Source organism: Pan paniscus, chromosome 5, assembly GCF_029289425.2.
Source record: "Pan paniscus chromosome 5, NHGRI_mPanPan1-v2.0_pri, whole genome shotgun sequence".
Lineage (NCBI taxonomy): Eukaryota > Metazoa > Chordata > Mammalia > Primates > Hominidae > Pan > Pan paniscus.
The window spans coordinates 51,241,397-51,268,164 of NC_073254.2; the positions used below are offsets into that span (position 1 = coordinate 51,241,397).

The window sequence follows — 26,768 nt, forward strand, 5'->3', positions numbered from 1 at the left end:
CATGCGCACATCTGTGCTCCCTGTGGTCAGACCACAGGCTCCCTAAAGATGGGAAGGCGACCCTGTTCGCTTAAATGCCGCACAGCTAGAGGCGCCACGCTGGGACACAGGAGGCACTCAGTGACCACCTGTGGAACAGACTGTGGCTCTTCTGTCCCAGCCAAGAGGCAGGAAAAAGAACAAGCTCATGTCTCAAACTGGCAGCCTGGGGGTTTCTTCTGAGGGAAACAGGGGTGCCTGGAGGCCATTCATCTGCTGATCATCCCCTCAACATGCCTTTTCAGGCTCCCAGCTGCCCCAAGGTGTCTGGTTTTGTTTGTTTGTTTTCTTTTTTGTTTTTAAGGTTTTCTTTTTTTTTTTCTTGAGACAGCATCCCAGGCTGGAGTGCAGTGGTGCAATCATAGCTCATTGCAGCCTTGAACTCCTGGGCTCAAGTGATCCTTTCACCTCAGCCACCTGAGTAGCTGGGTCCACAGATGTGCGCCACTACACCCAGATAATTTTTTTTAATGTTTTAATTTTTTTAAATTTAGTTTTAAATTTTTAAATTTTTTTTTATAGAGATGGGGGTCTCACTATGTTACCCAGGCTGGTCTTGAACTCCTGGATTCAAGCCCATCTCAGCCTCCCAAAGTGTTGGGATTACAGGCGTGAGCCACCACGCCTGACCCCAGGTGTCTGTTTCGACACCCCAGTGCTCCTGTCGGAGTGGCCCAAAGAGGCCCAGCTTTCTTAGCTGTCCAGAGAGCCCTGCTCGTGAGCCCCCTACCAGCTCACCCACCTGAGCTGCAGCAATCACCAGGAGACAGGGATGGGTTCTCCTGACTCAACAGAAACCAACACAGTCTCACAGCTCCCATTTTGGGTGGTGGCCCCACTCGCTCTCTCGGCGCTTGCTACAATGTATAATTACATGTTTCCTTGTGTGATTATTGGATTAATGTCTGCCTCCCCTACTGGCATGTAAACACCACTAGGTTGGGTGAAGGGTGAAGACTGCACCCTGCTGACTTCCCAGCATCTAGCACAGTGCCTGGTACATGACAGGGGTTCCCTAAACATTTGTGGATGAGATGCTGAATTTGGTATTTTAGGCACACCAGAGCCTTGTTGTGTAGGTTGTGTCATGTGAGCGTCAATGCAGTCCTGTAGAGTAGGCAGACATTTTAATACCCATTTTACAGATAAGGAAACTCAGGCTCAGACAGGTCAAGGATTGCCCAGGTTGACAGTGCTTTTTGATCACAGAGTCAGAATTAGCAACCAGGTATCTGGTATCTACACTCAACAATCTACACTCAAATGATGATGAAGATGATAGCCAACATGTAATAAGAGTAGGCATATGTTAAAACAAAAAATCTAGCCTGGGCAACATGGTGAAACCCCATGTCCACCAAAAACACAAAAAATTAGCCGGGCGTGGTGGTGCATGGTTGTGGTACCAGCTACTCAGGAGGCTGAGGTGGGAGAATTGCTTGAGCCCAGGAGGCGGAAGCTGCAGTAAGCTGAAATCGGTGAGATGAGAAAATGTCCCTTCACTCCAGCCTGGGTGAAAGAGTGAAATCCCATCTCAATTAAAAAAAAAAAAAAATCTGCCAGGCATGGTGGTTCACACCTGTAATCCCAGCACTTTGGGAGACAGAGGTGGGTGCATTGCTTGAGCCCGGGAGTTTGATACCAGCTTGGACAACACGGCGAAACCAGTCTCTACAAAAATAAAAAATTAGCTGGGCGTGGTGGTAGGTGCCTGTAGTCCCAACTATATTCAGGAGGTAGAGGTGGAAGGATCGCTTGAGCCTGGGAGGTCCAGGCTGCAGTGAGCTGTGATGGCGCCACTGTCACTGCATTCCAGCCTGGGTGACTGAGCGAGACGCTGTCTAAAAAAAGAGAAAGAAATCCCAGAAGCTCTTTGCACTCTACCCCGTTTGTTTATGGCAACTAGGCTGGCAGGATGTATCCCTAGGATCTTGACTCCCCAGCCTGTTGGCCAGGAATTGGGACCAGCTGCTTCTGCCTGCATCAACACCCTGCTTCCCTGCTGCCATCTGCTCCTCCACTGGGAACAATGAAAAGACAAGCTGCTGAGCTCCAGGCCTGGGCACCCGGGACACCCATCTGGGTTTCCCTGGAATCCTGGGCACTTCCCATCCCCCTAACCTTGGGAGTTTCCCACCAGTGGGGATGCCAGACAGAGGGGAAAGAGGTGGGGCGGGTGGGGAGAAGAGGATCTGTGAGGCTGTGAAGAGGCAGACATTGCCGGGTGCAGCAGGGGAAGAGTGGAGGGGCTCACCAAGCCCCAGCCTGTGCAGGGCACCCCCTACTGCACAACTCCAGAAGGCCTCATTTCTACTGATGGGACTGACCACGTCAATATGAATGGGGCCTCCCTCACTTGTGCTTGGGGAGGGCCCAGAAGCAGAAGGAAAAAAGAAGGGACATTTTCTCATCTCACCGATCGTAGTCGCCGTTGCAGAGGGCTCTCACGGGAATGGAGAAAGTTTGCCAGACTGGATTTAGGGTGTTCTTCATGACCTCGGTCTTGTGGCAAATGGTGAACCTGGTGAAGAAGAAGAGAGGGAAAGGCTGTCAGGCCCAAACCCAAGGGAGGCGAATGCAGGTCAACAGAGGAGTCAGCTGGTTCACATCTCTGGTTCCTGGATGACGGAAATGATGGCTTCAAAAGGTGATGAGCTGCCCATCACTGACAGCAGCCAAGCTGATACTAGGCGGCCATTTGCTGGAGATCCTGCAGAAAGGGTTCCTGTACCAGGTGAGGACCTGGAGGTGGGGACAAGTCCCAGGGTGTCAGGAACCCTGGGTTCTAGCCTCTGCTCTGGGGCCACCTCACCGTGTGACCTTGAGCAAGCTCTCCCCTCTCTGGGCCTCCAGCTCCTCACCTGTAAACCCAGGCAGTTACCCTCTATCAAAGATTCTCCATCTGCAATCCACAGAAGGATGAGCAGATGAACCTCAGGGGTCTGTGAACCCCGGAAACACTAGGAGAAATTAGATGTATGGGTCATTTGTGCCTGCTGCTCCCCTGGCCTGGAATATTCTCTCCTCCACTTCCATCTTTGTGACTCACTCCTCACTACCTTCAAACGCCATCTCCACGAAACCTCCCCTGACTACCGTATCTAAAATTGACAACTGCCTGGTCTCCTGCCTCTCACATCCCCTAGACTCCTCCCAGACTTTTTTTTTCTATTTCATTTGTCACCATTTGACATTTTGATATAGTCTATTTTTTCCTTATTTATTCTGCTCATGGTCTGTCACTAAAATGTAAGTTTCATAAAAGCAAGGATTTTTGTCTCTTTTGATCACTGGCACATCCCTAGTGCCTAGAACAGTGCCTGGCACTTCGTAGGTATTCAATAATTCTTTTTAAATGAATCAATGTATTTCTTGGGGGGCGAGTTTCCATAGCTTTCACTGGTATGTCAATCCAATGAAATTAAAGCCCCTAACTTAGACGATCTCTAAGACCCTTTCTGCTTTTCCCGTCTGAATCCATGAACCTGTTTTGCAAACTAAAAGTTCAGAATTGACTTATCCCAGATGGGCCCGAATCTAGTGTCCCTGCCCACGCCCCACGCCATGCTTCGCTGGACCCATCCTGGAGGCCAGCCCTGCCACATGGATGGGCAGCCACTACCAGGGCTGAGCTGGGGGCAGGGGCGTCTCTCTCAGATCTCCCACAACCCGCCCCAGCTACATCTCTGGTTGGAAAGGTCACCCAAATAAGTGCCTGGGCTCCACCCATACCCACACAGCCGGTGTCATTTCTTCTCTGGCAATTTTCAAGTCAAAATGTCATTCTGTCACCATGGCTTAGCATTTTTCTTCTCTGCTCCTTCTCACCCACCCACTGGAGTGTGGAGATGCATGTGGGAGACCTCCCCACACACCCCAGAGCTGGTGGTGAGGATGGGAATGGGGATGGGAGCAGGAGGGGCCACAGCTGCCCCTGACTGGGGCAGGCAGGTGGGGCAGGAAGGCAGTGGGGGGACGGGAGCTGGAGGGACAACAAGGAGTAGGGAATGGGTGGTCCCAGAGGGATGGGGGATGATACTGTGCAGAAGCCCTGCTAGGCTCCAAATACCACCCCCCAAGCATCACACAGACCCCTGTGGACCCTCTGCAGCCTCCCACCTCTGGAACCACTGACTTCTCCCTTTCCCTCCTCTCGCTTGAGAGCCAAGCTTCGCCAGGTGTTCTAAGTGATCAGGTGCAGCTCCAGGGGCACAGCAGGTGCCTCCTTGCCTTGTCCCTCCTCCTGTGGCTGGTGTGACAGTTCCCTCTCCTGGCTCCCTCACTGACCTTCCTCCTAACTGGGGGTGTCTCTGCAGGCCTTCCACTCCTTTCCCGGCAAACCCTCAGTGACCACCCTGTTCTCACCAGCGCAGCCATCGCCCTTTCACAGGGGCGGGATACTGGCCCACCGCTAGGCGGGCCTCCGAATCAGTTTCTTCAGTGCCCCACGCAATCCCCTAGAAGGGATCAGTGTCTCCTTGCCCCCGGAATGCTCCAGCTCACACTTGGAATGAAACTTGCCCCCCAATAAACTCCCACGACCTCCCGGGTCTGATCAGACCAGTTTCCCTGCTGCTCTGCAAGCACTCTGGGTTCCCTTGGCTCCACTGCCAGGGAGAGGGCTCTGACTTTGGTCCCATCCAAGTCCGGCTGAGTGAGGTCCCCTCATTGTCCTTTTGCCCCCTTCCTCCCCTCCCCAGTTCCTTCCCCTGCATTTCCACGGCACAGCTCCAGGGTGGGAGCTGGTAGTACCTCCCACCTGTTCACCATGTCGGTCACGAGGCTCTCCCTTTCCCCGCACCCTCCCCACCCATCCTACACAGCGCTCTGCTAGAGCAATCTTTCCCAATCACCCTTTGCAGCGCACCCCTCTCCTGTTCCCAAATCCCTCTCCTCCTCCCAGCCGGCCCTAGCCAGACAAGCCCAGCTTGACCCTGACTCTGCCTCCCTGGAGGGGGCCTGTGTGGACGCCCGGAACAATATGCAGGCCTTTTCCTCCCCAACATCAAGTCAAGTCAAAGTCAACAGAATTATTTAAAGAAATCCTTCTGGGAGTCCTTTGGTGAGACAAAGAATCCTTTTGTCATGCAAATGATCATACCTAATTTCCCTTGTTTTGTACGTTCAGGAAAACTGATTTTTAAATCAGTTTTCCCTTGAACTGAAACACACCTCCTCCTCGCTGCTCCCCTGCCCAGCCCCCCCCCCACCACACACACACACACACACACACACACACACACACACACAATTTCAAGGGGAATTGGGGGGACGGTCTTTCTGCCCTCTGGGCACACTTGCTTTGCCCAAATGTTTCTCCCTTCTCTAGCCCTTTATTCTTCCCTGCTCCCCCCACCCCCACGGCAGGGACCCATTTTCTTCCTCTCCTTTAAAACCCGTTTCCAAGTTTCCCTTCTCCAGCAGCGCTTCTCTAATTAACCTCCCTGGCCCCATCGCTTCCTCATTCTGCAGAATCCCAGCCTGTAAGTGGCCACAGCCTGCCAGAATCATGGTGCTTAAAGAGACTGTGGAGACCACATAATCCAACTGGTTCATTTTACAGATGAGAAAACAGGCCCAGAGAGGGGTCTTCACTTGCCCAGGGTCACACAACAGGCTGCTGGGGAGGACCTAGGTCCCCAGACCTTCCACCCAGAATCTGTCTCCCTGCATATATTACTGACCTACATTTGCCAACATGTTGTGTATGCTTCCATCTTATTGTGGGTGGCTTCTAGATTAGGGAGAAGAGAGGAGGAAATAGGGGCTTCAAAGTCTGGAGTTTCAAATGAAGCCTATGGCAGAGTGTGGGGCCAGGCAGCAGAAAGGGTCCAGACTGGCCCTGTTGTGTGGGCAGTAGCGGGGGGCCAGGCTGGGGGCTGCTCAGAGGGCTGTGAGGACAGGGGGCTGGGCTTGGAGATAGGAGCTGATTTGTGTAGAATGAAGGAGCTATCAGAGGTTTCCCATGAGGGACTGGCCCCCTATTCCTGCCCTAGCCCTGTTTTTGCCTAATCCCCCCACCCTCCAAATACCTAGCTCCCACCACTCAGTACTATTGCTGAGACCCACAGAATGGCACCACCAGCTTAGAAGCTGCTGCCACCTCCCACCGACCACACCTAGGTGCTCAGGGCACTACCCTGGGGCCCCGGACTTCCACCCAGAGCCCTTGCCCTCTCTAGAGCAGAAGGAGATGGGCCCAAGCCACCCTGCCTGGCAAGTCACCACCACCCGTCCATCCTTGACCCCAGAAGGGACGAGAAGGCACAGTGCACAAGTGCCCCCAGAAAACTCACGTTCCATCCTCGTTGCTTCTGTAGAATACCAAGAAGGGGTCAGATTTCCCGAAGAAATCTTTCTTGTCCAGCTTGTTGGCACAGAACTGCATGGTGGCGACATCCTGGTGGGAGGGAGGGAGAACGGGGTGTGAGGCAGGAGAAGGTGGAAGCACAGCTCCCAGACCCCGGCAAGCATGAGGAGTCCAGGCACCAGCCCTGGTTGGAATGCACCGACTAAGTGCCAGGCCCTTATTCCATCCTCAGATGGCCCCCCAGCAGGCCTAGCAGACCACTTGGGTGGGGAAGCACGTAGAGTCCACAGCTGCCCCAGTGTGAATCCTAGCTCTGCCACTTTCTCTATGTGAACTTGGGCAAGGTAGGTGACCTCTTGGAGCCTCAGTTTCCCCTCTGGAACATGGGGTTGATGATAGCACACATCTTGTGGGGTTTTCATGAGGACTAAATGAGATCAAGTGTGTGACATACTTGGCAGAGTGAGGCATGTGGCAACCCCTTGATGGATGTGAACACACGTGGTTTCATTACACTTTCACTGAGTGGCTCGGAAAGGTGACATAGCAAAGCCAAGGCCAGTCTGAGCTTGATCTGCAAGCCCCAAAGCCCTCTCTCTGGTCACATTGCCTCGCCACCTCACACCTATGTGTGGTTCCTGGAGGAAGTTCGAGTTTCGGCATCACTTTCACACCCACCAACTCATGATAGGCTCACCCAATGCTCTCAGGTAGATACAGTGGGGTCTGTGGCCCATTTCACAGCTAAGAAGCCAAAGGCTCAGAGCAGGGAGTGGCTTCCCCAAGTTCACCAAGCAGAGCCCACCTGCTGAGTCCCCAGCCCTGCTCCCTGCCCCAGCTGACCCAATACGCAGAGGTGTCCCGGCCCTGGTGAGGATCTCTGGACCCCTCAGCCCCTCAGCTCTCTGGGGCCAATGGGGCACTGGGCAGAGATGTCCCTGTTGTCCCCTTCACCCCTCCCGTGTGGCCTCTGCAATTTGAAAACTCTGCATCCTGACAAATCACCTTCGAACCAGCTGAGCTCAGGGCTCTGTCGTCCAGACCCCAGGAGTTGCCCTGCTCTTGGGGTCACTCCGCTCCCTCACACATCCCCCCTTCCTATTTTTTTTTTTTTTTTTTTGAGACGGTGTCTCACTCTGTCGCCAGGCTGGAGTGCAGTGGCGCCATCTCGGCTCACTGCAAGCTCTGCCTCCCAGGTTCATGCCATTCTCCTGCTCAGCCTCCCGAGTAGCTGGGACTACAGGCGCCTGCCACCACACCAAGCTAATTTTTTGTATTTTTAGTAGAGATGGGGTTTCACTGTGTTAGCCAAGATGGTCTTGATATTCTGACCTCATGATCCACCCGCCTCGGCCTCCCAAAGTCCTGGGATTACAGGCGTGAGCCACTGCACCTGGCCCCCGCTTCCTCTTAATGAGGGGGAGTGTCTTGAGAAGGGTGACCCACAGCCCAGTGAGGACCAAAACGGTGGCAGAGAAGAAGACGTAGCTCCCATGAAGTTGAAGGACTCAGTGACAAGGTTCAGCGGTGGCTACAGTGGTTAGGAATACGGCTGCTGGAGCCAGGCTGCCTACTTCAGTCCCAATCCCATCCCTCCTTAGCTGCATGACTTAAGGCAAGTTATTCACCCTCTGTGTGCTCAGTTTCCCTACTTATAAAATGGAGGTAATGGCAGTGCCCATTTCATAGGCTCGTGAGATAAAGTGAGTTAACAGGAGTACAGCGCTGTGTGCGTGTGAGCTGTTATTATTTGAACACCTGTTTCCCCACCCAGCCACAGTGTGTGTGACCTCTGTCCCTGCCCCACTCCCACCTCCAGCACCTCACATGCCTTCTCTCGGGGACATCTGATGACAACAAACACAGCCTCCATTCATTCACTCACTCACTCACTCACTCACTCATTCATTCAACATTTATTAGATGCCGTCTGTGTAGGACAGTCACTGAGCTCAGCACTTCACACCCCTTATCATATTTAGTCCTCAGAATAATCCTTTGTTACTTTTTACAAATGAGGAAGCTGGAGGTTGGAGAAGTTAGGTGACCTGACCGAGATCACCAGCTGGTAACTGGTAAAGCAGAAAATTCACACATAAATAAACTAATTTCAAAGTCATGCCTCTTCCAGTACCACTCTGCCCCCCTGAGAGAGAACAAATTACATTTCACCACTTCCCTGTTTTCTTTAGAATCGGCTGATTTCTTCAGACTCTGGGCTTGCCTGGGCAGGGAGGGGCTGCATTCCGGTTACCCTGGGATGGGGAAGAGGCTGTAAGCACGGGTGGTGCTGGAGACAGAATGACCTGCCCAAGGAGGTGCCCAGGTAATGACGACTTTTATTATGCCTCTCATCATCGCCCACCAGACAGGGAGAAGGAAGCTGGATTGGGGGCTTCCAAGGCCCTAGAAGCTCCAAGAATCCTGGAGCCTCCAGAGAAATCTAGGACCTCAGGCCCCGAATAAAAGAACAGCTGACTTACTGAGCACTTACTAGATGCTAGGACCTGTGTTAAGCCTTCATACTTTATACAACCATACAAAATAACTCTTGTTTCCCTATTTTACAGATGAAGAAACTGAGGTTTTTAGAGGTTAAATCATACGCCCAAAGTCCTAGAGTGCGTAACTCAGACAGTCAGATTTCAGAGTTTTCACTCTTATCCCTCCAGAAAAGTCGCTAGGCTTCTAAAGCAGCAGGGCAGGCACACCCTCCTCAGGAGAAAGTTCTAATCCCGTCCCATGCTGGATGGAAGGAACACTTTAAATGCCCCCCTAGGGAGCCCCATCCATGTCCTGGGACAGGGATGTGGCCCAGGACTTGATGGGCTACTCGCAGGCTGTATAAATTGGGGGGCCCAGAGCAAAGGGAAAACGTGGGGCCCCCTGTTCAAAAACAATCAGGAGATTCAAGATAGTGACAGCAGAGCATTAAACCAAGCACAGGTCTCCGCGTGACTACACAGGCCACACGCCTCTGCAGCTGGCCCTGTCTCCTTCCCACAGAGGTGACCCGCAGTGGCATCAGAAAACCACCAAGAGAGGCCCAGATTCCCAGGGGAGCAGCGGGGATGGCCCCACAAGGAACTCAGAGCTCAGAGCTCTAGTCCTGGCTCTGTATAGCCTTGAGCAGGTCACTCAAGCTCTCAGAGCCTCAGTTTCCTCGCCTGTGGAGCGTGGAATGGGATGACCACCACAATCCTTTTAAGCTGAGCAGTAGATGCCACATGGGGAACACTGAAATAGCCATCTCTTGTGGGGAGCAGTGGCACTCAGGGGACAGTGAGGAAAGCCAGGATCCCCCCAGCCTTCCCAGTCCTGGCCAGGGTTTGATTGTCATTATCATGATCTCGCACGAATCTGGAAGTCGCCTGAGTGACACTCTTACCTGAAGAAACACAGGCAAGCCACCCAGGACCTGTTCAGCCTGCACTGGTATAAAATGCATACACTTGAAACAACCAAACAGAGGCCACAAAATCCAGAGGCAACAGCTCTTAGTTTTGCTTCCTAGGAACCCCTCAGGCCCTGTGAGATCAGGAATGGGGGAGAAATATTAGAAAAAATGAAAGAACTTGACAGGCCATAAGTTCCAGGGACATTCAGTGCTCCACTGGGAGGGCTGCTGTCTCAGCCTAGCACCCGATGGCGAAAAATGGCACAAAGGGACAGGCACAGTGGCTCACGCCTGTAATCCCAGCACTCTGGGGGGCCGAGGTGGTGGATCACCTGAGCTCAGGAGTTTGAGACCAGCCTGACCAACATGCCAAAACCCCGTCTCTACTAAAAATACAAAAATTAGCCGGGCATGCCTGTAATCCCAGCTACTTGGGAAGCTGAGGCAGGAGAATCGCTAGAACCTGGGAGGTGGAGGTTGCAGTGAGCCGAGATCGCACCACTACACTCCAGCCTGGGCAACAAGAGCGAGACTCTGTCTCAAATAATAAAACAAAAACCAAAAAACACACACACACATACACACACACACACACACACACACACACACACACACACACACACACAAAACGGCACAAAGGAGCCAAGGGCCACCTGGTTGGAATCCTAGCTCTGCCACCTCCCGGCTGAGCAGCTCCTAGTGGGTAACTTAACCTCTCTGAGGCTGGGTAATGTAGAAGAATAGCGCCCCCTTGTGAGCCTGTGGAGAAGGCGAAAGGAGATGGCCTGTGTCACATCCTGGTCCACAGTGCCTCACACAGAGCAGGAGGTAACACTTGCAGAGTGCCACCTCATACTGGGGTGAACCATATGAAATTGCCAATAATCAGCTGTTGTTTGCCTATGAAAATGGCAATATAATATGGTTCTACCCACACAGGCACACAGAGGGGAACAACACACACTGGGGCCTATCAGAGGGTGGAGGGTGGGAGGAAGGAGAGGATCAGGAAAAATAACTAATGGGTGCTAGGCGTAATACCTGGGGGTGAAATAATCTGCACAACAAACCCCCATAACACAAGTTAACCTACATAACAAACCTGTACATATACCCCTGAACTTGCAGTAAAAGTAAAAAAAAAAAAAAAAAAAAAGGTTCTACCTAGTACGTGCTATAGTAGGTAGATATAATGTTATATGTATTAATTCATTGAATCCTTTCAACAACCCTATGAGGAAGGCACTGTTATTATTCCTTTTTTGTTTTTCAGACAGGTTCTCTCTCTCTCTCTCTGTCACCCAGGCTGGAGTGCAGTGGTGCGATCTCCGCTCACTACAGCCTCAACCTCCTGGGCTCAAGCGATCCCCCGCCTTAGGCTCCTGAGAAGCTGGGATCACAGGTGTGTGCCACCATGCCCCATGCCCAGCTAGATTTTTAAATTTTTTTTGCAGAGACAGGGTCTTGCTATGTTGCCCAGGCTGGTGTTGAACTCCTGAGGTCAAGCGATCTGCCCACTTCAGCCTCCCAAAGTGTTGGAATTACAGATGTGAGCCACTGCACCTGGCTATTATTCCCATTTTAAAGATGAGGAAACCAAAGCACAGAGAGGTTAACACCCTTGCTTAAAGTCACACAGCTAGCAAGAGGTGCTAAGATGGGAACAAGACAGTCTGGCTCCAAAGATTAATAACTGAGATTCCAAATGATGACCTCAAGTCATCAAGATAAGTTTAATTACATTCTAACCTCAGTTTGAGAAGTCAGAGAAGTGTGAAATCCATTTTAGAAAGGCCTCTGTGCAAACTAGTTAAAATTAAAAAAAAAAAAGGATTGGCTCTGAAACTCAGCTAACTGGAAAAATCCGCCAGTGTGCAACACTTTCTCCCTCTAACCCTGATGGCAGATAAGTGAGGCATTGCTGGGGGGTTGGCAGCTGATTTTGTTCCTTAGCCTTATCTGCCCTCCCTAATACAATCTAGACCCAGAAACATTTGCCAAAAGCCCACTGTGATCATCTGCATTGTTGCACCATTGTAGACTCCGTGGGGGATAAAACAGGCCTTCAGAGAAATTTCTAGACTGAAACGAAGGCAAGCTTCCTCCCTAATGGGTACCCATGCCACAGGGAAGTCCTTGAGACAAAGAGTGTGTAACTAACCGCCTGAGGGCTGTGCCTTGGAAGGTCACTCTGCCTTTCGTCAACAGTCATAGGAACAAGTGGGAGCTTGTGAATAGTTCAACCCCTTGATATATGTGTGAACCCAAGAAGAGGCTGGAGAAAGTGGAAATAAGATGGACAGGGCCAGCAGGATAACAGAGCAGCAAATTCTGGCTGAGGGTCAGAGGTTCAGCTATTTGACAGCCTCAGCCTGAGAGTCGTGCTCTCTGAGCACATGAAATGCCGTCCCCTTGGCCGGGCATGATGGTGCACAACTGTAGTCTCAGCACTTTGGGAAGCCGAAGTAGGAGGATCGCCTGAGCCCAGGATTTCGAGACCAGCCTGGACAACATGGTGAAACCCCATCTCTACTAAAAATACATAAAAATAGCCATGTGTGGTGGTGCGCACCTGTAGTCCCAGCTACTCAGGAGGCTGAGGTGGAAGGATTGAGCCCAAGAGGTGGAGGTTGCAGTGAGCCATGATCATGCCACTGCACTCCAGACTGGACAACTCCATCTCAAAAACAAAGAGAGAGAGAGGAAAAAAAAAAAAAAAAGAAAAGAAATGCCATTCCCACCAGAAGCATCACTGGAATCAATCACAGAGAAGATAAAGCAGCTCCTGCAATATATAATTTCCTGCAATTTCTGTCTTTCACCCTATCTTTTTAAAAAACATATTAAGTTCTTCTAAAACATCAGGATTGCCTCCATTTGCATCTCTCCGCATGTTAATGGGGCTGCTGGGGAGATTATAGCAAACAGCCTTGCTCTCCAGAGTGGCCTGGTCTGCTCTGGCATCTTAGCCCTCCCTCCCCTGAAGAGGGCTGTGAAGGTTAGAGGTCAGGGGGAGAACAGAAGAAGGCTGTTGGGTCTCAATGGCAGCTTCCAGATTCAGAACAAGTATGAGGTGTGTGCAAAATTTAAAGGGGGCTCAAAATTTCGGTCATCAAAAAAATTTTTTTTAATGCGACATTTAAAAAATCAAAATCAATGCAAAAGCTATAATAAACAGAATATCAAAATTTTAAATGAAGACATTTTATAAGTGAAGCAGAGGCACAGAAAAGTAACTTGCCCAGGGTCACATAGGGAGTAAGCAATGGCTTTTGGTCTGGATCCAAAGCTCAAGTTCTTAATCACCGTGCCTTACAACTTACATGCCCTAAGAAGCACTTTTAAAGCCAGGAACAGTGGCTCATACCTGGAACCCCAGCTACTCAGAAGGCTAAGGCAGTAGTATGGTTTGAGGCCAGGAGTTTGAGACCAGCCTGGGCAACATAGTGAGACCTCCATCTCTAAAAAAATAACAATTTAAAAAATTTAGGCCTGACGCTGTGGCTCACGCCTGTAATCCCAGCACTTTGGGAGGCCAAGGTGGACAGATCACTTGAGGCCAGGAGTTCAAAATCAGCCTGGCCAACATGGTGAAACCCCGTCTCTACCAAAAACACAAAAATTAGCCTGGTGTGGTGATGCATGCCTATAATCCCAGATACTCGGGAGGCTGAGGCAGGAGAATTGCTTGAACCCGGGAGGTGGAGGTTGTAGTCAGCCGAGACCGTGGCACTGCACTCCAGCCTGGGTGACAGAGCAAGACTCCGTCTCAAAAAAAAAAAAAAAAAAAAAATTAAAAAGAAGGGCCACGGTACATTTATTTTCTTCTCCTTAAAATGTGCTGGATTTTCCAAATCTCCTAGAATTAACATATTGTCTTTTTTAGTCAGAAAAAAATAAGACATCAATGAAAAAGAAAAGGAATCAGCACTCCAGTAGGAGGAAACACACCAGGAGCTGGGGGTGATTCTGTGAGTAGGGCCCTCTAGGAGGAGGAGGCTGGAGCTGGGCTCATGGGATAGGACGGCAGAAGCAGGAAACCTGGGACGTCAGCGAACACCCCACAGGCTGGAGGTTATTCATACACAGATGGTGGGCACAGAAGCTGGTCTGAGAGACTGGGCCTGTCTTTATGCATCGACTGTAATAACCATGTTGAGGCCAAGCTAGCTTTTCTTTGTTGTCTTAATGACTGACTTCCCAAACAATCCAATCAGTTGTGCATCTGTTGATTTGGTCATTCAGAGGCTGAAAACCCCAGATTGACCGTTTTCCCTCCCACTCACCGAGCCTGTGTTTCTGGGATACTAACCAAAATCCATCAACTGATGTTCAAAAGAAAAACAGGACGATTTGGATATGAGGATGTTCACTACAGTATTATTTATATTGTTTCCTAAAAAGAACAGCTTTGATAAATTATAGCCCATCCATACAATAGAGAAATAACATGCGGCTATTAAGTGCATGTTTTCTAAAAATGTATAATGATACAGGAAAAGGCAGCCTATAAAACTGGATACTATATTATATCAATTATAAGAAAAATTACGTACATGGACACTCAGCAAGAAAGCCTTGGAGGAAGCACATCAAAATGTCAAGAGTGATTATCTCTGGGTGACTTTTCCATGCTGTTTATATTTTTCTGTATTTTCCAATTGTCCATAATGAATATGTTTTTTTTTAGCATCAGGAAGAAATGCTTTTGTTTTGTTTTGGCTTTTTAAAAGCCAGATAGATTATTTCTAAGACCAAAAAAATTCAAACTAACCTTAAGAAGGGTGATGTTTGAATGCTGGTTACACAGGATGCTCATATCGGTCTCAGCCACAACACACGACTCTCCTATGTATCAACCTGCACACTTCCGAGTCTCAGAGAACCTTCACCACCTCCCCCACTTAACTTGACTCTTCCTTCTCATCTCTCTTTCTCCATGGCTCTTCCTTCTTCCCTCATCTTTCAGGTAGAGAAACTGGCCTCTCCCTGAAGCTTGTCTTTGGAACAACAAAAGTTTTGATTGTGTTGGGATCCAGGCTGCTAAGTTCCCCAGCTATGAGGTCCCACACAATCTGGCCCCAACTCCCACCATCACCACCCACAGTCTCATCTTTCCGATTCCTCATCCATCACTCCTGCCCCAGGGCCTTTGCACTGGCTGTTCTGTCTGCTTGGACCAATATTCCCCAGGTAACTGGAAGGGTTCATTCTCCCACCTGTCTATATATATTGGCATATTACATAGTATCTACACATTTTCCTTCGGGATAGTCAAGAGTGTGATAAAATAGTTGTTGTAAGAAGAGGCGCTGGATCTGCCAGGGCTGAGGACCACTGCTCTCATGTGATTGCCGGTTGGCATTTCCATCTCTCATACTAAATTAAAAATTCTGGGACAGCAGGGACTCAGTCAAAGCATATTTCCTGAAATGAAATGAAAGAATACATGAGCACGCTGGTGACACCTAAGGGGTGGGGAGGCCCCCAGGGGCAGTTATGGTGTGAAGTTGTAACTCCCTTTGCAGGAGAGAGATGAGGCACACCCTTCTTCCTCCATCACTGCCTCTTCCATGACCACCGCCACCATCCTGGCTGGGACGGCCAGTCGGGTGGAAGGACCTGACTAGGAGGTGGTAAAGACGTACTATCCTGAGCCAGGAAGTCCTGACTCCAGAGCAAGGCAGGTCTGGGTGGCTGACAGGTCTCCAGGGGGAACCAAGGGGCTGGGAAGTGGAGGGCAGAGCTATCCAACCCTCTGTATTGACAACAACCCCTACCTTTTCTTTTTTTTTTTTTTTTTTTTGACAGGGTCTCACTCTGTTCCCCAGGCTTCAGTGCATTGGTGCAATCATGGTTCACTACAGCTTTGACCTCCCAAGCTCAAGTGACCCTCTTACCCCAGCCTCCTGAGTAGCTGGGACCACAGGCGTGCACCACCACACCCTGCTAATTTAAAAAATTTTTTTTGTAGAGATGGTCGGGGGGGGTCTCACTATGATGTCCAGGCTGGTCTCGAACTCCTGAGCTCAAGCTATTCTCCTGCCTTGCTCAGCCTCGCAAAGTGCTGGGATTATAGGCGTGAACCCCAACCTCCACTGCTCAAAGCCAGCCTGCCTGCTGAGGGCAGTAGCCCCACAAGGGACAGAAGGTCGGTGACTGTTCCCTGTACCGTGAGGGCTCGAGGCTCCAGGGGTGAGGGAAAGACTGAGGATTAGGAGTTCCAAGGCCTGAGCTAGAATCCCAGCAATCTTAGGCAGACCACTAACTTCTCTGCATCCGTAAAACAGGGTTACTCACACCCACCCAGCCCCCCAGCCTTGCGGTCAGAATCAAATAAGACTAAATAAGAGGGTCTCGGTAAACCAATGTTGGCCAGTATTACAGGCAGTAACAATCGTTTTACTGCTGTATTACAGGCAGTAACAATCGTTTTACTGCTGAGCAGAATTGAACCTTGGGTGATTCAGAAGGCCCTTCGGGAGACCAACCTCATGACTGTCAACATCAAGTACCATTCGATAGTATTTGGATCAAATTCTGATTGTGGGAACTTCTTTGACATTTAAATTCCAGATGAACAAGGCTTTTCTATAACCTGTCAAACTAAGCTGGTGACACACTGGAGTCCACTGTCATCCTTTGCTGGTTCCCACCCACCCACGTCGTCCCCATGGATGAAGAGACGGTTTGTCTACTTCGGCAAAATGTATTCATTTGAGCAGGAAGCCCTGCTCTGGTGAAAAATCATCTCTCAGACCCCACCCTCTTCCTTTGATCCTCCCACTGAATGCTGAGCTGGAAAGACGAAGCAAAGCTGTTCAGATGTAATTATTTTAATTCAGCCAGATGCTGGGAATTAGTCTCTTTTCCTTGCAAGGATTCTAGGGAGAGACAGAACTCAGCTAAAGATGCCCCAGAAGAAAAGGAGCTGACAATCTCAGGAGGAAGGGAGGGCGCTCCCTGCCCCCGACATAGACCCCTGGTGCTGGAACAGCTTAAATCAAGAAAACTGCTGCTATCCCTGGGTGAAGGAGTAGGGAGGACTGGGGAAGAAGGAGGAAGAGGAAGGGTTTAACACCTGATAGGTATTAAACCTAAGACTGCTTACCAACCCCTGGAATGCTAGACCAGTAACGGCCACCAGCATTGTCTAGAGCGTTCGAATTTCCAAAGCGCTTTCATGTATGTGACTTTATTTGGTTATAAACTAGGAAGAAAGTCACCAGCTGGGCTAGAAGCTTGGGGAAACACTGAATTTAGGTTCAAGGAATTCAGATGCACCCTTTCCTAGGCATCTGTTAGACACACTCACATTCATGAACTCCTTTAATCCTCACAGCAACCCTATCAGCGCCAAGCTGCAGGTGGAAAACGGAGGCTCTGGGAGCTGCAACAGCTCTGTTCCACAGGGCAACTGAATTCTCTCCCTTGTCTGAACTCCAGTGGCATCCAGATCCTCAGCGGACATGTGTGTTTTGTCCATGACCTGGTGCTGAACACTCGGTCTGTGCTTCCCAATCATTCAGTCACATATTCGTGATGGGTCCTCGGGAATGCCTACTGCACCCCGAGTCCTGCCCTGGGGGTGCACATTGGGTGGGGTTCATTCCCGCTGTCAAGTGCCTTCAGATCCACTGAGATTAACAGATAAGCAACCCGGGTGAGCAGTCACATATGAATTTTTCTGGTCATCTCTAGACTGCCCTGTACTATCGATTCTGTGTTCGTGTGTCTTATTCTTCCACTGGAAGTCCTTGGAAACAGAGTTTGTAACACCACAGTCCAGTGGTTAAAGACCTTGGCTCTAGAACCAAACTGCCAAGTTTCAAATCTCTTCTACTCAGTGGCTGTGTGACCTTGGACAGATCAATTAACCTCTCTGTGCTTCAGTTTCCTTATCTATAAAAGTGAGGAAAGTTAATGAGGACCATAATTCATCAGATGTTATAACACATCATACTACATACTACATTATATATTATAATACATTAGATAAGTAAGTCAATACATGTAAACCACTTAGCACAGTGTATGGCCCAAAATAATGACTCAATTAATGTTCTCTAACACTGTTATACCTCTATACCAGCAGCTCTCAAAGTATGGACCAGGAACCCCGAGGGATCTGTGGGGTCAAAACTATTTACATAATAATGCTAAGATGAAGAGTTTTCCAGAGGTTATCTGACAGGGATTTCACAACAGATTGACTACAGAAGCAGCTATGAGAATCCAGATGTCTTCCATTAAGTCAGACATTAAAGAGATTTGCAAAAATGTAAAACAAGGCCACTCTTCTCATTAAATGATTATTGGGAGTTATTGTTGTTTTTCAAAATATGTGTTATTTTATTTATTTATTTTTTGAGATGGAGTCTCGCTCTGTCGCCCAGGCTGGAGTGCAGAGGAGCCGAGATTCCAATCTCAGCTCACTGCAGCCTCTGCCTGCAGGGCCCAGCTAATTTTTTGTGTTTTTAGTAGAGACGGGGTTTCACCATGCTGGCCAGGCTGGTCTCGAACTCCTGACCTCATTATCCGCCTGCCTTGGCCTCCCAAAGTGCTGGGATTACAGGCGTGAGCCACCGCGCCCGGCCCCAAAAAATGCGTTATTTATGTTGACCCATAATGGGTTCAACTATTGTTATTTTTAAAGGAATTAAATTATTTTTAAAGGAATTAATACATACATTAAAATTCTGTTTAAATTTCTAGTAGGATAAATATTGATTGATAGCTGATCCGTAGCACTGACCTCCCAGGAAGGTAGGAAAATCTTGTTTCTCCTGGTCATCCCTCCCAGCTCCATGGGAAGCTGTGTTCCCAGGGTAGCCCAGGCTTTGTTTACGCTTGCACCCTGCCTCTCCCTGCATCTGTCCCAGCCTCCTCTTCTCTCCAAGCCCCACCACTTTCCCACTTTTATAGCCACTCTTAGGTTAGATGGTGGTGCTTTTGGGGCTGAGCCCGGATCTTAGAATCAAGCTGACCTGGAGTAGAATCATGGCTCTGCTGTTTGTCATCCTTGAGCAGGTGACTTTGCCTCTCTGAGCCTCAATTTCCTCATCCATAGAATGGGAGTAACATTTTAGTACCTGCCTCTTAGGATGATTGTCAAGAGCAGCGATAACTTATGTAAAGTCCCTATTACTTGACAAATACTGACCATCACCATTGTGATACTTTATCATTATTATTAATCATGAGGTCCCCTGAGCCCCTTCTTTGTGTGCTCAGCTGTCCCCATCTCCTGCTCCCCCACAGTCCTACAGAAAAAGCAAGACCAAGGGCTGCCTGGGACTGCAGACTTCTTCCCAACACATGCGTACGCACAGACACACTCCATCCGCCCCATGCAGGGTGTCACCCTACTCCAGAGCTGAAAGTGAAAAATGACAGCTAAATGTCAAGCACCCAGGCTTCCTTCAAGACTGAAAAGGTCTTTGCTGCCACAGTGTTGGTGCCAAGGCAGTCTCGGCTCAAGGACACGTGAGTGGCGGCTGTGATGGGGAGGGGAGGGAGCCCTGGCATGGGAGCTAGGGAACGGGGCTCAGCTGGGCTCTGCTGCTGACTGTGGGTGAGCTCCTTCTCCTCTCCGGGCCTCAGTCTGCTCAGCTATAAAAAGGGAAAACACCCACTAGCTCTGATGTTGCAAAATTCTATGACAGCCAGGTCAGCATCAGGAGCGCTGTCTACCCTCGGTTCCCTCCAGGGGCTCAGGGAGGCCAGCCTGCACTCCATCACCCCCACCCCAACCACGTCCTGTGCTGGAGTCCTCTGCCACTCACCCTACAGTTGCTGAGCTCCTCAGCGGACAGGATGATGGTGCCACATTTCTTTCCTGGGACACCACTGGGAGAGGAGAAGATGAAAGAATGGAAAGCCAGACAAAGACAGAGCCATAAACCTGACACTCCCTCAATCAGCCCCCTGCCCATCCTCCCCCTCCCCCTACCATCCAGCAGATCGCCCCAAAGCCCCTGAGAAGACAGAGTCTCCTGAGATCCTTGTGGCAGTGTGGCCTAGTGCACTGCTTCCTGGGACCGGGTCCCCGAGCCTGGAGCTGCCCCACCCCCTGCTCCCCGAGAGCCCACCAGGAAGGGTCGTGCCTGCAGTGAAAGTCCTAGAATTGGAAAAGCATCCAGACTCACCCGGAGGCTTCCAGACCAGTGGTTCTCAAACTTTCCATCCAAAGACCACTTCTGTGGGCAAAAGACCTCATGGGCTAGCCACCCCACCTCACACCCAGCTGACCCCCAGCGTCCCGGGACAGTCCAGCTCTGAGCCACTCTGATGTGTCACGGGAGGGAGGAAGGCAGGAGGGCTGGTGGGCCCTTGCTGGCAGCTTGCCCAGGCTCCTTCCCATGGCTACCTCCCCTTAAATGCCTTGGCTGGGGTCTCCCTGGGAGTGAGAGATCCCAGCCAACTGTGCAGCTCCCCAGTGAAGTGGGCAACCAGGTCAAGGTCCGTGAAGTCGGTCCACCCCAGCACATCCCTCCAGGAGGGCAAGTTCTTCGGCTGGGGCTCCACCCAGGGGAACTGAACCACCTCTTCCCCTGGTTAGATAGGACCCCCTCCTTCAGGCACCATCCCAGCCCACTCTAATGTTTGGGACTAAGCCAGAGGTGGGGGAGTCCCAGTGTAGTCAGGGGCCACTGGGAGGGAGAGGAAAATGTCGGATTGTCCAGCAGCTCTGTGACTTTGGGCTCATTCCTGTACCTCTCTGAGCCTCAGTTTTCTCCCCTATATAATGAGCATGACTGTATATACCACACAGTGCTTGGCACAGAGAAGGCCCGCAGTGAGCAGCATCCCCCTCCCTGCACCCTTTACTTCACAATTGTGCAACGCTGGTAAAATCCAGCCTCACACCTCAGGCCAGCCACAGGACCACCAGCATGCTGTCTGTGGAACACACTTTGAGAACCACTGATGGAGCTCTTCCCAGCACCAGCTATTGGAGGGAGAGGCTCTCAAACAGAGGAGGCAGGGGAGGAAGGGAAGCCGGCCCTGGAGGGCTGGCAGGACAGCCCAGATCTCTCCAAATCAGGTGAGCAGAGCAGGGGCCACATCTGGGGCATCCCCTGCCACGGACAGGGGACAGTGCCTGCCAGGTTGTCCCCCTAGACTTGGGCAGCTGAGCTGAGTACCTCAAAGCCCTTCCCCACCCGCTGGTCTGGTCCTCCACGGTAGTAAAGACATGATTTGTTTGCCCAGGGAGATAGAATCCTCCACGCCAGCCTCCTCCGCCCCATGTTTCTCCATCTGTTCCTCTCTTTGCCTCTGAGTCCTTCTTCTATTTCCGATCCTTCTTTCCCTCCTCTCCAGCCCCAACCTGCTCCCACCTTCTTGGCCTTCCTTTCTCTCTCTCCCTCCCTCCCTGTCTTTGTATCTCTGTCTGACTCCCGCTGCCTCCCCAGTTGCTGCTTCTCTACTCTCCAGGTGAATTAGCATCCATGCTCTCCCTGGGCTGTGAGCATCCCCGGGCCCGCTGGAGGCCCCTTCCCCACCTGCAGCTGGTCCAGTGGCATATCCAGCTGCTGCAACCTCAATTCCTGAGAGCTCTCAGGGAAGGCCAGGGAAGCTCTGCTTACCCCAACAAAATGCCCTTCTGCAGAGGCCGCTCCAGGCAGAGGTTCCCTGCCCTGCACACCCCCACCTCCAGCCCCAGTGGGCGAGTGGGCGTGAGAAAGAAGCCAGGGTGGGAACTCCCCAACCGGGAAACAAGGGGAGGGAAGGAGGGGGAGGCTCTGCGTTGGCCACATTTGCATGAGGCCAGCCGAAACCAGATGGTCAGGGTGGTGGAGTGAGGCTGGCCCACCGCAGCTGGCGAGCAAACGAGCAAACGTGAAAAGTGGGGATTCAGCTGGATCTACTCTGTGGTGAGGAGGAGGCGGACATCCAGCAGCCAAAACAAGGGAGGGGAACAGGGGGGAAAGGATAAAGACAGGGGAGGAAAGAGGGGGAGAGAAGGGTGGGGATTGGGGGCCTAGAGAAGCCAGGCCAGGGAGAGAGGAAGGGAACAGAGAGTGCCCAGCCCCGCTATTCCTAGACAACATCCCCCACCTGTAAGCCCCACCCTCTCCCTGAAGTCCCAGGAGCCACTGGGGCTTGAGATGCCCAAGCTCTAGCTTGGATGGGGGAGGGGCCCACTGCCGAGTGGGGGCCTCTGTTCAGGGCCCAAAGAGCCTGGGAGCCTAAGGAGGAACCCAGGACTCTCTGTCCCCGGATCAGGGCCAAATTCACAGTGATGGGAGCAGGGACGAGGCCCAGACTCTGAGGCCCCCTTTGCAGAGCTGGCTGAATGTCTAAGGACTCCAGGGCCAGAGATGTCTGGCAACCTACCCGTTGGACACAGCTGGCATGGGTTTGCCCGTCCTGGAATTCAGGCTGAATGCACCTATCCTGTGGAGAAAGAGGGGGAGAGAGAGCATGCCATGAGCTGAGTACCCCCGCCCAGACAGGCCAGCGCACTTGGCATCCAGATGCTTGGAGACAAGCGGCTGCTCTGGAAGTCATTAAAACAGGATCAAAGCCACAGGCCAGAGCAAGTGGAGTCCTTCTTCTGGGCAAATTCCTCTCCTTCAGTGGTTCTCAAGGTGGGATGCCCAGACCAGCAGCACCAGCATGTCCTGGGAATGTTATTAATAGGAATGTAAATTCCCAGGCCGAGCCCATACCCACAGGATCAGGAACTCTGTGGGGTGGAGCCCAGCAATCTTTGGTGACACTGGTACCTGCTGCAGTTTGGGAACCCCTGTTCTCCCTTTCCAGACTCCGCATCCAGACTGCAAGATGGGGAGACTGCTGGAAGAATCACATGAGATCATGATATGGGCTGAACTGTATCCCCCAAAATTCATGTATTGAAATCTTAATCTCCAGGTCCTCAGAATGTGACTATATTTGGAAATAGAGTCTTTTTTATTTTTTTATTTTCATTTTTATTTTTGAAACAGAGTCTCGCTCTGTCACCCAGGCTGGAGTGCAGTGGCGTGATCTCGGCTCACTGCAACCTCCACCTACCAGGTTCAAGTGATTCTCCTGCCTCAGCCTCCCAGGTAGCTGGGACTACAGGCACGCACCACCATGCCTGGCTAATTTTTGTATTTTTAGTAGAGACGAGGGTTCACCATGTTGGCCAGGATGGTCTCGAACTCCTGACCTCAGGTGATCTGCCCACCTTGGCCTCCCAAAGTGATTGGATTACAGGCGTGAGCCACCATGCCCAGCCTGGAGATAGGGTCTTTAAGGAGGTAATTAAGGTAAAATGAGGTCATGGCAGTGGACCCTAATCCAATGGCTGGTGTCCTCATAAGAAGAGGTGACTAGGACACAGAGGTGCACAGAGAGATGACAATGTGAAGACACAGAGATGAAAAAGAAGACAGCCATCCTCAGAAGACATGAACTCTGTTGACATCTTGATCTCTGACGTCTAGCCGCCAGAATTGTGAGAAAATCAATTTTTCTTATTTAAGCCACTCAGTTTGTGGTATTTGCCACAATGGTCCCAGCGAACTAACACAGATTTCACAAGCAAAACACTGACCCTCACGCCTGGCCCAAAATAGATGCCCAGTAAAGAGGAGCTGTTCACAGGGTTTAGTCAGGAAGACAACTAAACTAAGACATGTGAAATCTTCGATGGGGTAAAAGGTCCACCTCCTCCTCCAACATTGCCGTCAACCTCTGTATTTTATTTTATTTTATTTTTGAGATGGAATCTCGTTCTGTCACCCAGGCTAGAGTGCAGTGGTGTAATCTCAGCTCACTGCAACCTCCGCCTCCTGGGTTCAAGCGATTCTCCTGCCTCAGCCTCCCTAGTAGCTGGGACTACAGGCATGTGCCACCACGCCAGGCTAATTTTTGTATTTTTAGTAGAGACAAGGTTTCTCCATGTTGGTCAGGCTGGTCTCAAACTCCCGACCTCAGGTGATCCACCCGCCTCGGCCTCCCACAGTGCTGGGATTATAGGCATGAGCTACTGAGCCCTGCCAACCTCTATATTTTAGAACTTGCTTGTCCTTTAAGGCTCAGTTTCAAAAGCCATCTCCATAGGAAGTCTCCCTCAATACTCCCCCACCCCCAGAGGGTATTTCCTGTCACCAACGGTGGACCAGGTGAGAGCAGGAAGGAAACAGACCCAAATGACTAGTGGCTTTGGACCCAGGCAGCTGGGAGTTGGGAAGCACAGACACGCTCCCTCATAGGGCATCTCCATCCTGGCAACCCAGGTAAAGCCACGGGTGGGGGTGCTGCTGGAAAGAGCAGATGCTAATGGGTATGCTACACATAGCACATGGTTAACACTGAAGTGGGCACAGGGGCAGATGTTCCTAGAGAAAGAATATAAAATTACGAATGAAAACTGTTAGAAATAAGTCCGAAGAGGGAGGGGCCTAGCAAATATGAATGTGAATTTTGTATGCTTTTTTGCAAGAGGCTCTCAAATTCTATAAGCTATAGAGACCCCCAAAACAGGGGTTTTCCCCCATTCTTAATAAATGATAGCTATTTTCACTGTTTTCTAGGAACCCAGAGATGAGACCTTTTGGGGGCCAAGGAAACATTTCCGGGGGCCCTGAAGTTATCATGAGTTACTGGGGGTCACGGGCAAGGATCTGGAAGAGAGACCACACACACACACATTGCAGTTATTATTATTATTTTGAGACAGAGTCTCACTCTGTTGCCCAGGTTGGAGTACAGTAGCCCAATCTCGGCTCACTGCAACCTCCTGGGTTCAACTGATTCTCGTGCCTCAGCCTCCAGAGTAGCTGGGACTACAGGTGTGCACCACCACGCCCAGCTGATTTTTTTGTATTTTTAGTAGAGACAAGGTTGCACCATGTTGGCCAGGCTGGTCTCGAACTCCTGAGCTCAGGCGATCCATTGCCTTGGCCTCCCAAAGTGCTGGGATTACAGGTGTGAGCCACCGTGCTCAGTTCACACTGCAGTTATTGATCATGGTGAGGGGACAGCGTCCAGTGGGAACTTGGCAGAAGATCTGATGATCTCCCTTTCCCGGCCTCTTTGCCCTGTGGCCTGGATGCCTGTCCCAGTCTGCCCTCTCTTTCCTGGGCCCTGCCCACGAGTGTCAACCTAAAATAATCAAAAGCCTCGGGATCCAGTTAAATTAGTTTATTTAAATGCAAAGTGTGAGGGTGGCTGTCCAGAGAAATATGGACACCAAAGAATGGTGACCAGTGTTCCCCAGTGTGGGGAAAGGTAAGAATCGTTTATACAGGCAAGGGCCCTGCCCCTGGTACTTCCTGAGAAATAGGGACAAGAGAGGTCACCCTCACCACCTGGCCAGCCCTGGCTGGTCCCTGAAGACATCATCAGGCTCCACTGTGAGAAGCCTTGGATTCCTCATCCCAGAGCCTGCTTCAGAGTAACAGCTTTTCCCTAAAAGCAAATTAAGGTCAGGGACCATCAGGGACAGGATGGGACGGGAGGAGCCTCACTGTACCCAGCTCTGGCCTACAAGCTGTGAACAATCTTAGGAATATGCTATGTGAGTAGAGCCCTGGGTTCAAATCCCAGCTCCCAGCTCTCCCTCTTCCTAGCTGTGTGTCCTTGGGCAAGTCACTTCCCCTCTCTGGGCTTCAGTTTCTTCTTCCACACTATGATAGGGGTCAGGGTGGGAATAGACTATATGGTGTCTAGTCTATTTCCTCCTGGGCCTTCCCAGGAGATGGGACTCTAATAACCCAGCCTGGGTTCCCCTGAAATACCTGGATTAGAAGCCCCGTGAGAGCAGTGAGGCATGGGGTCTCTTTATTCCTAATAACCCTGCAGATGCCAGTCATAGCCAGCTGACTGCTTTGTCCCCATCCTGAGCCAGCCCCCAGCAGAATGGGCGGGAAGTTGGCCTACCACTGGGAAAGCAACCCAGACACTCACGTGAGGGGCTTTTCCAGGCGGCTCCCAGGGGACCCCACAATCTCTCCAAGGGTGCAGAAGGCCTGGCCCAGGAAATCCTGCATATCCAGGGAACAGAAGAGACCAATGTCACCCACTCTGCTCACAGCTATCCCACCTCCCCCATCGCCCAATTCCTGGAAGCGTGAGGGCCCTTAAATGACAGGACGCAGCGTCGGACACACATTCCATCACAGCAAAGCCCCAGGCTCACCCAGAGGATGGCATTTCAGAAACTATGGAATTGCTGAGCAGTTACTGGCAGAACTCACGTGTTTGGATAAATCAGGACTCTTAGAGTCAACGTCGTATCTGCAGGGAACACAGAGAAATGATGAAGGCAGCTGTGGACGTTCTGCCCAATCCTGCCTGGGTTCTCAAGTTGAGTCAGGGCCCCTGTCCCCCAAAAAACAGGTCCCAACACAGTGAATATTTCCAGGAGTAATGGTTGGAAGGCATGACAGGGAGCCTTCTGGGTGCTGGACATGTTCTGTCCTTGAGCTGGGTGACATCAGAGGGGTGGAAACAGATGTAAAAATGCATCGTGGAGTAGGCACAAAGATTTATGCGCTTCACTGTATATATGTTATATCTCATTAAAAATGGAAAAAACTAAATCAATGAGCTCTGTTCACAGGTGGCTAAGCCATCTTACCTTTCACTCCCTTCACTTACAGAGTTCTCCATCTTTGCTCTTTGCAGCCTAGCCTTGGCTGCCCGTGGTGCTAATACCTTGCTTCTGACCTTCCCTTATAGCTTCACCCTACCCAGGCCTGCCCAGCTTGCCCACAGGCCTGGTCACTCAAGAAGGAGGGAGGCATTGACACCTTCACCTCAGCTGGCTGCAGGCAGCGTGATGCTACAGCTGGCCTCCTCCCCTCACCTGGGGCCTGCTCACCGGGGGCCTGCTCACCTGGAGCCTCACCTGCAACCTTCCCCCAGCATCTCCCACCCACCCACTGGCATCTCTGCAGCCAAACAGCCATGCCAGGCCCAGATGACTCCTGCTGAGGGATGGTCACTCTCTTATCAACCTTCTCCAAAATGTCACCAGGTGACTTCTCTACAATAGGCTGGGTTGACTCTCCCCAGCCTCAA

General features: G+C 51.0%; 1 protein-coding gene across 10 annotated transcripts in view; it reads right to left on the reverse strand.

Moving 5' to 3' along the window:
* The window catches only part of CPNE5 (copine 5), a 114,431-nt gene that overhangs the window by 46,914 nt on the left and 40,749 nt on the right, over positions 1-26,768 (reverse strand). For 5 of the 10 annotated variants that reach the window (XM_034961988.3, XM_034961989.3, XM_034961984.3 and 2 more), the window contains exons 5-11: positions 25,943-25,982; positions 25,653-25,729; positions 22,089-22,148; positions 19,895-19,945; positions 19,532-19,595; positions 6,336-6,439; positions 2,456-2,560 (exon numbers count right to left, since the gene is read on the reverse strand). In XM_034961988.3, coding sequence (XP_034817879.1) covers positions 2,456-2,560; positions 6,336-6,439; positions 19,532-19,595; positions 19,895-19,945; positions 22,089-22,148; positions 25,653-25,729; positions 25,943-25,982 — 501 coding nt within the window. Of the gene's footprint in view, positions 1-2,455; positions 2,561-6,335; positions 6,440-19,531; positions 19,596-19,894; positions 19,946-22,088; positions 22,149-24,871; positions 25,155-25,652; positions 25,730-25,942; positions 25,983-26,768 lie in introns of those variants that run through there. The other 5 variants (XM_034961985.3, XM_055113547.2, XM_034961986.3 and 2 more) reach the window with 3 other exon arrangements.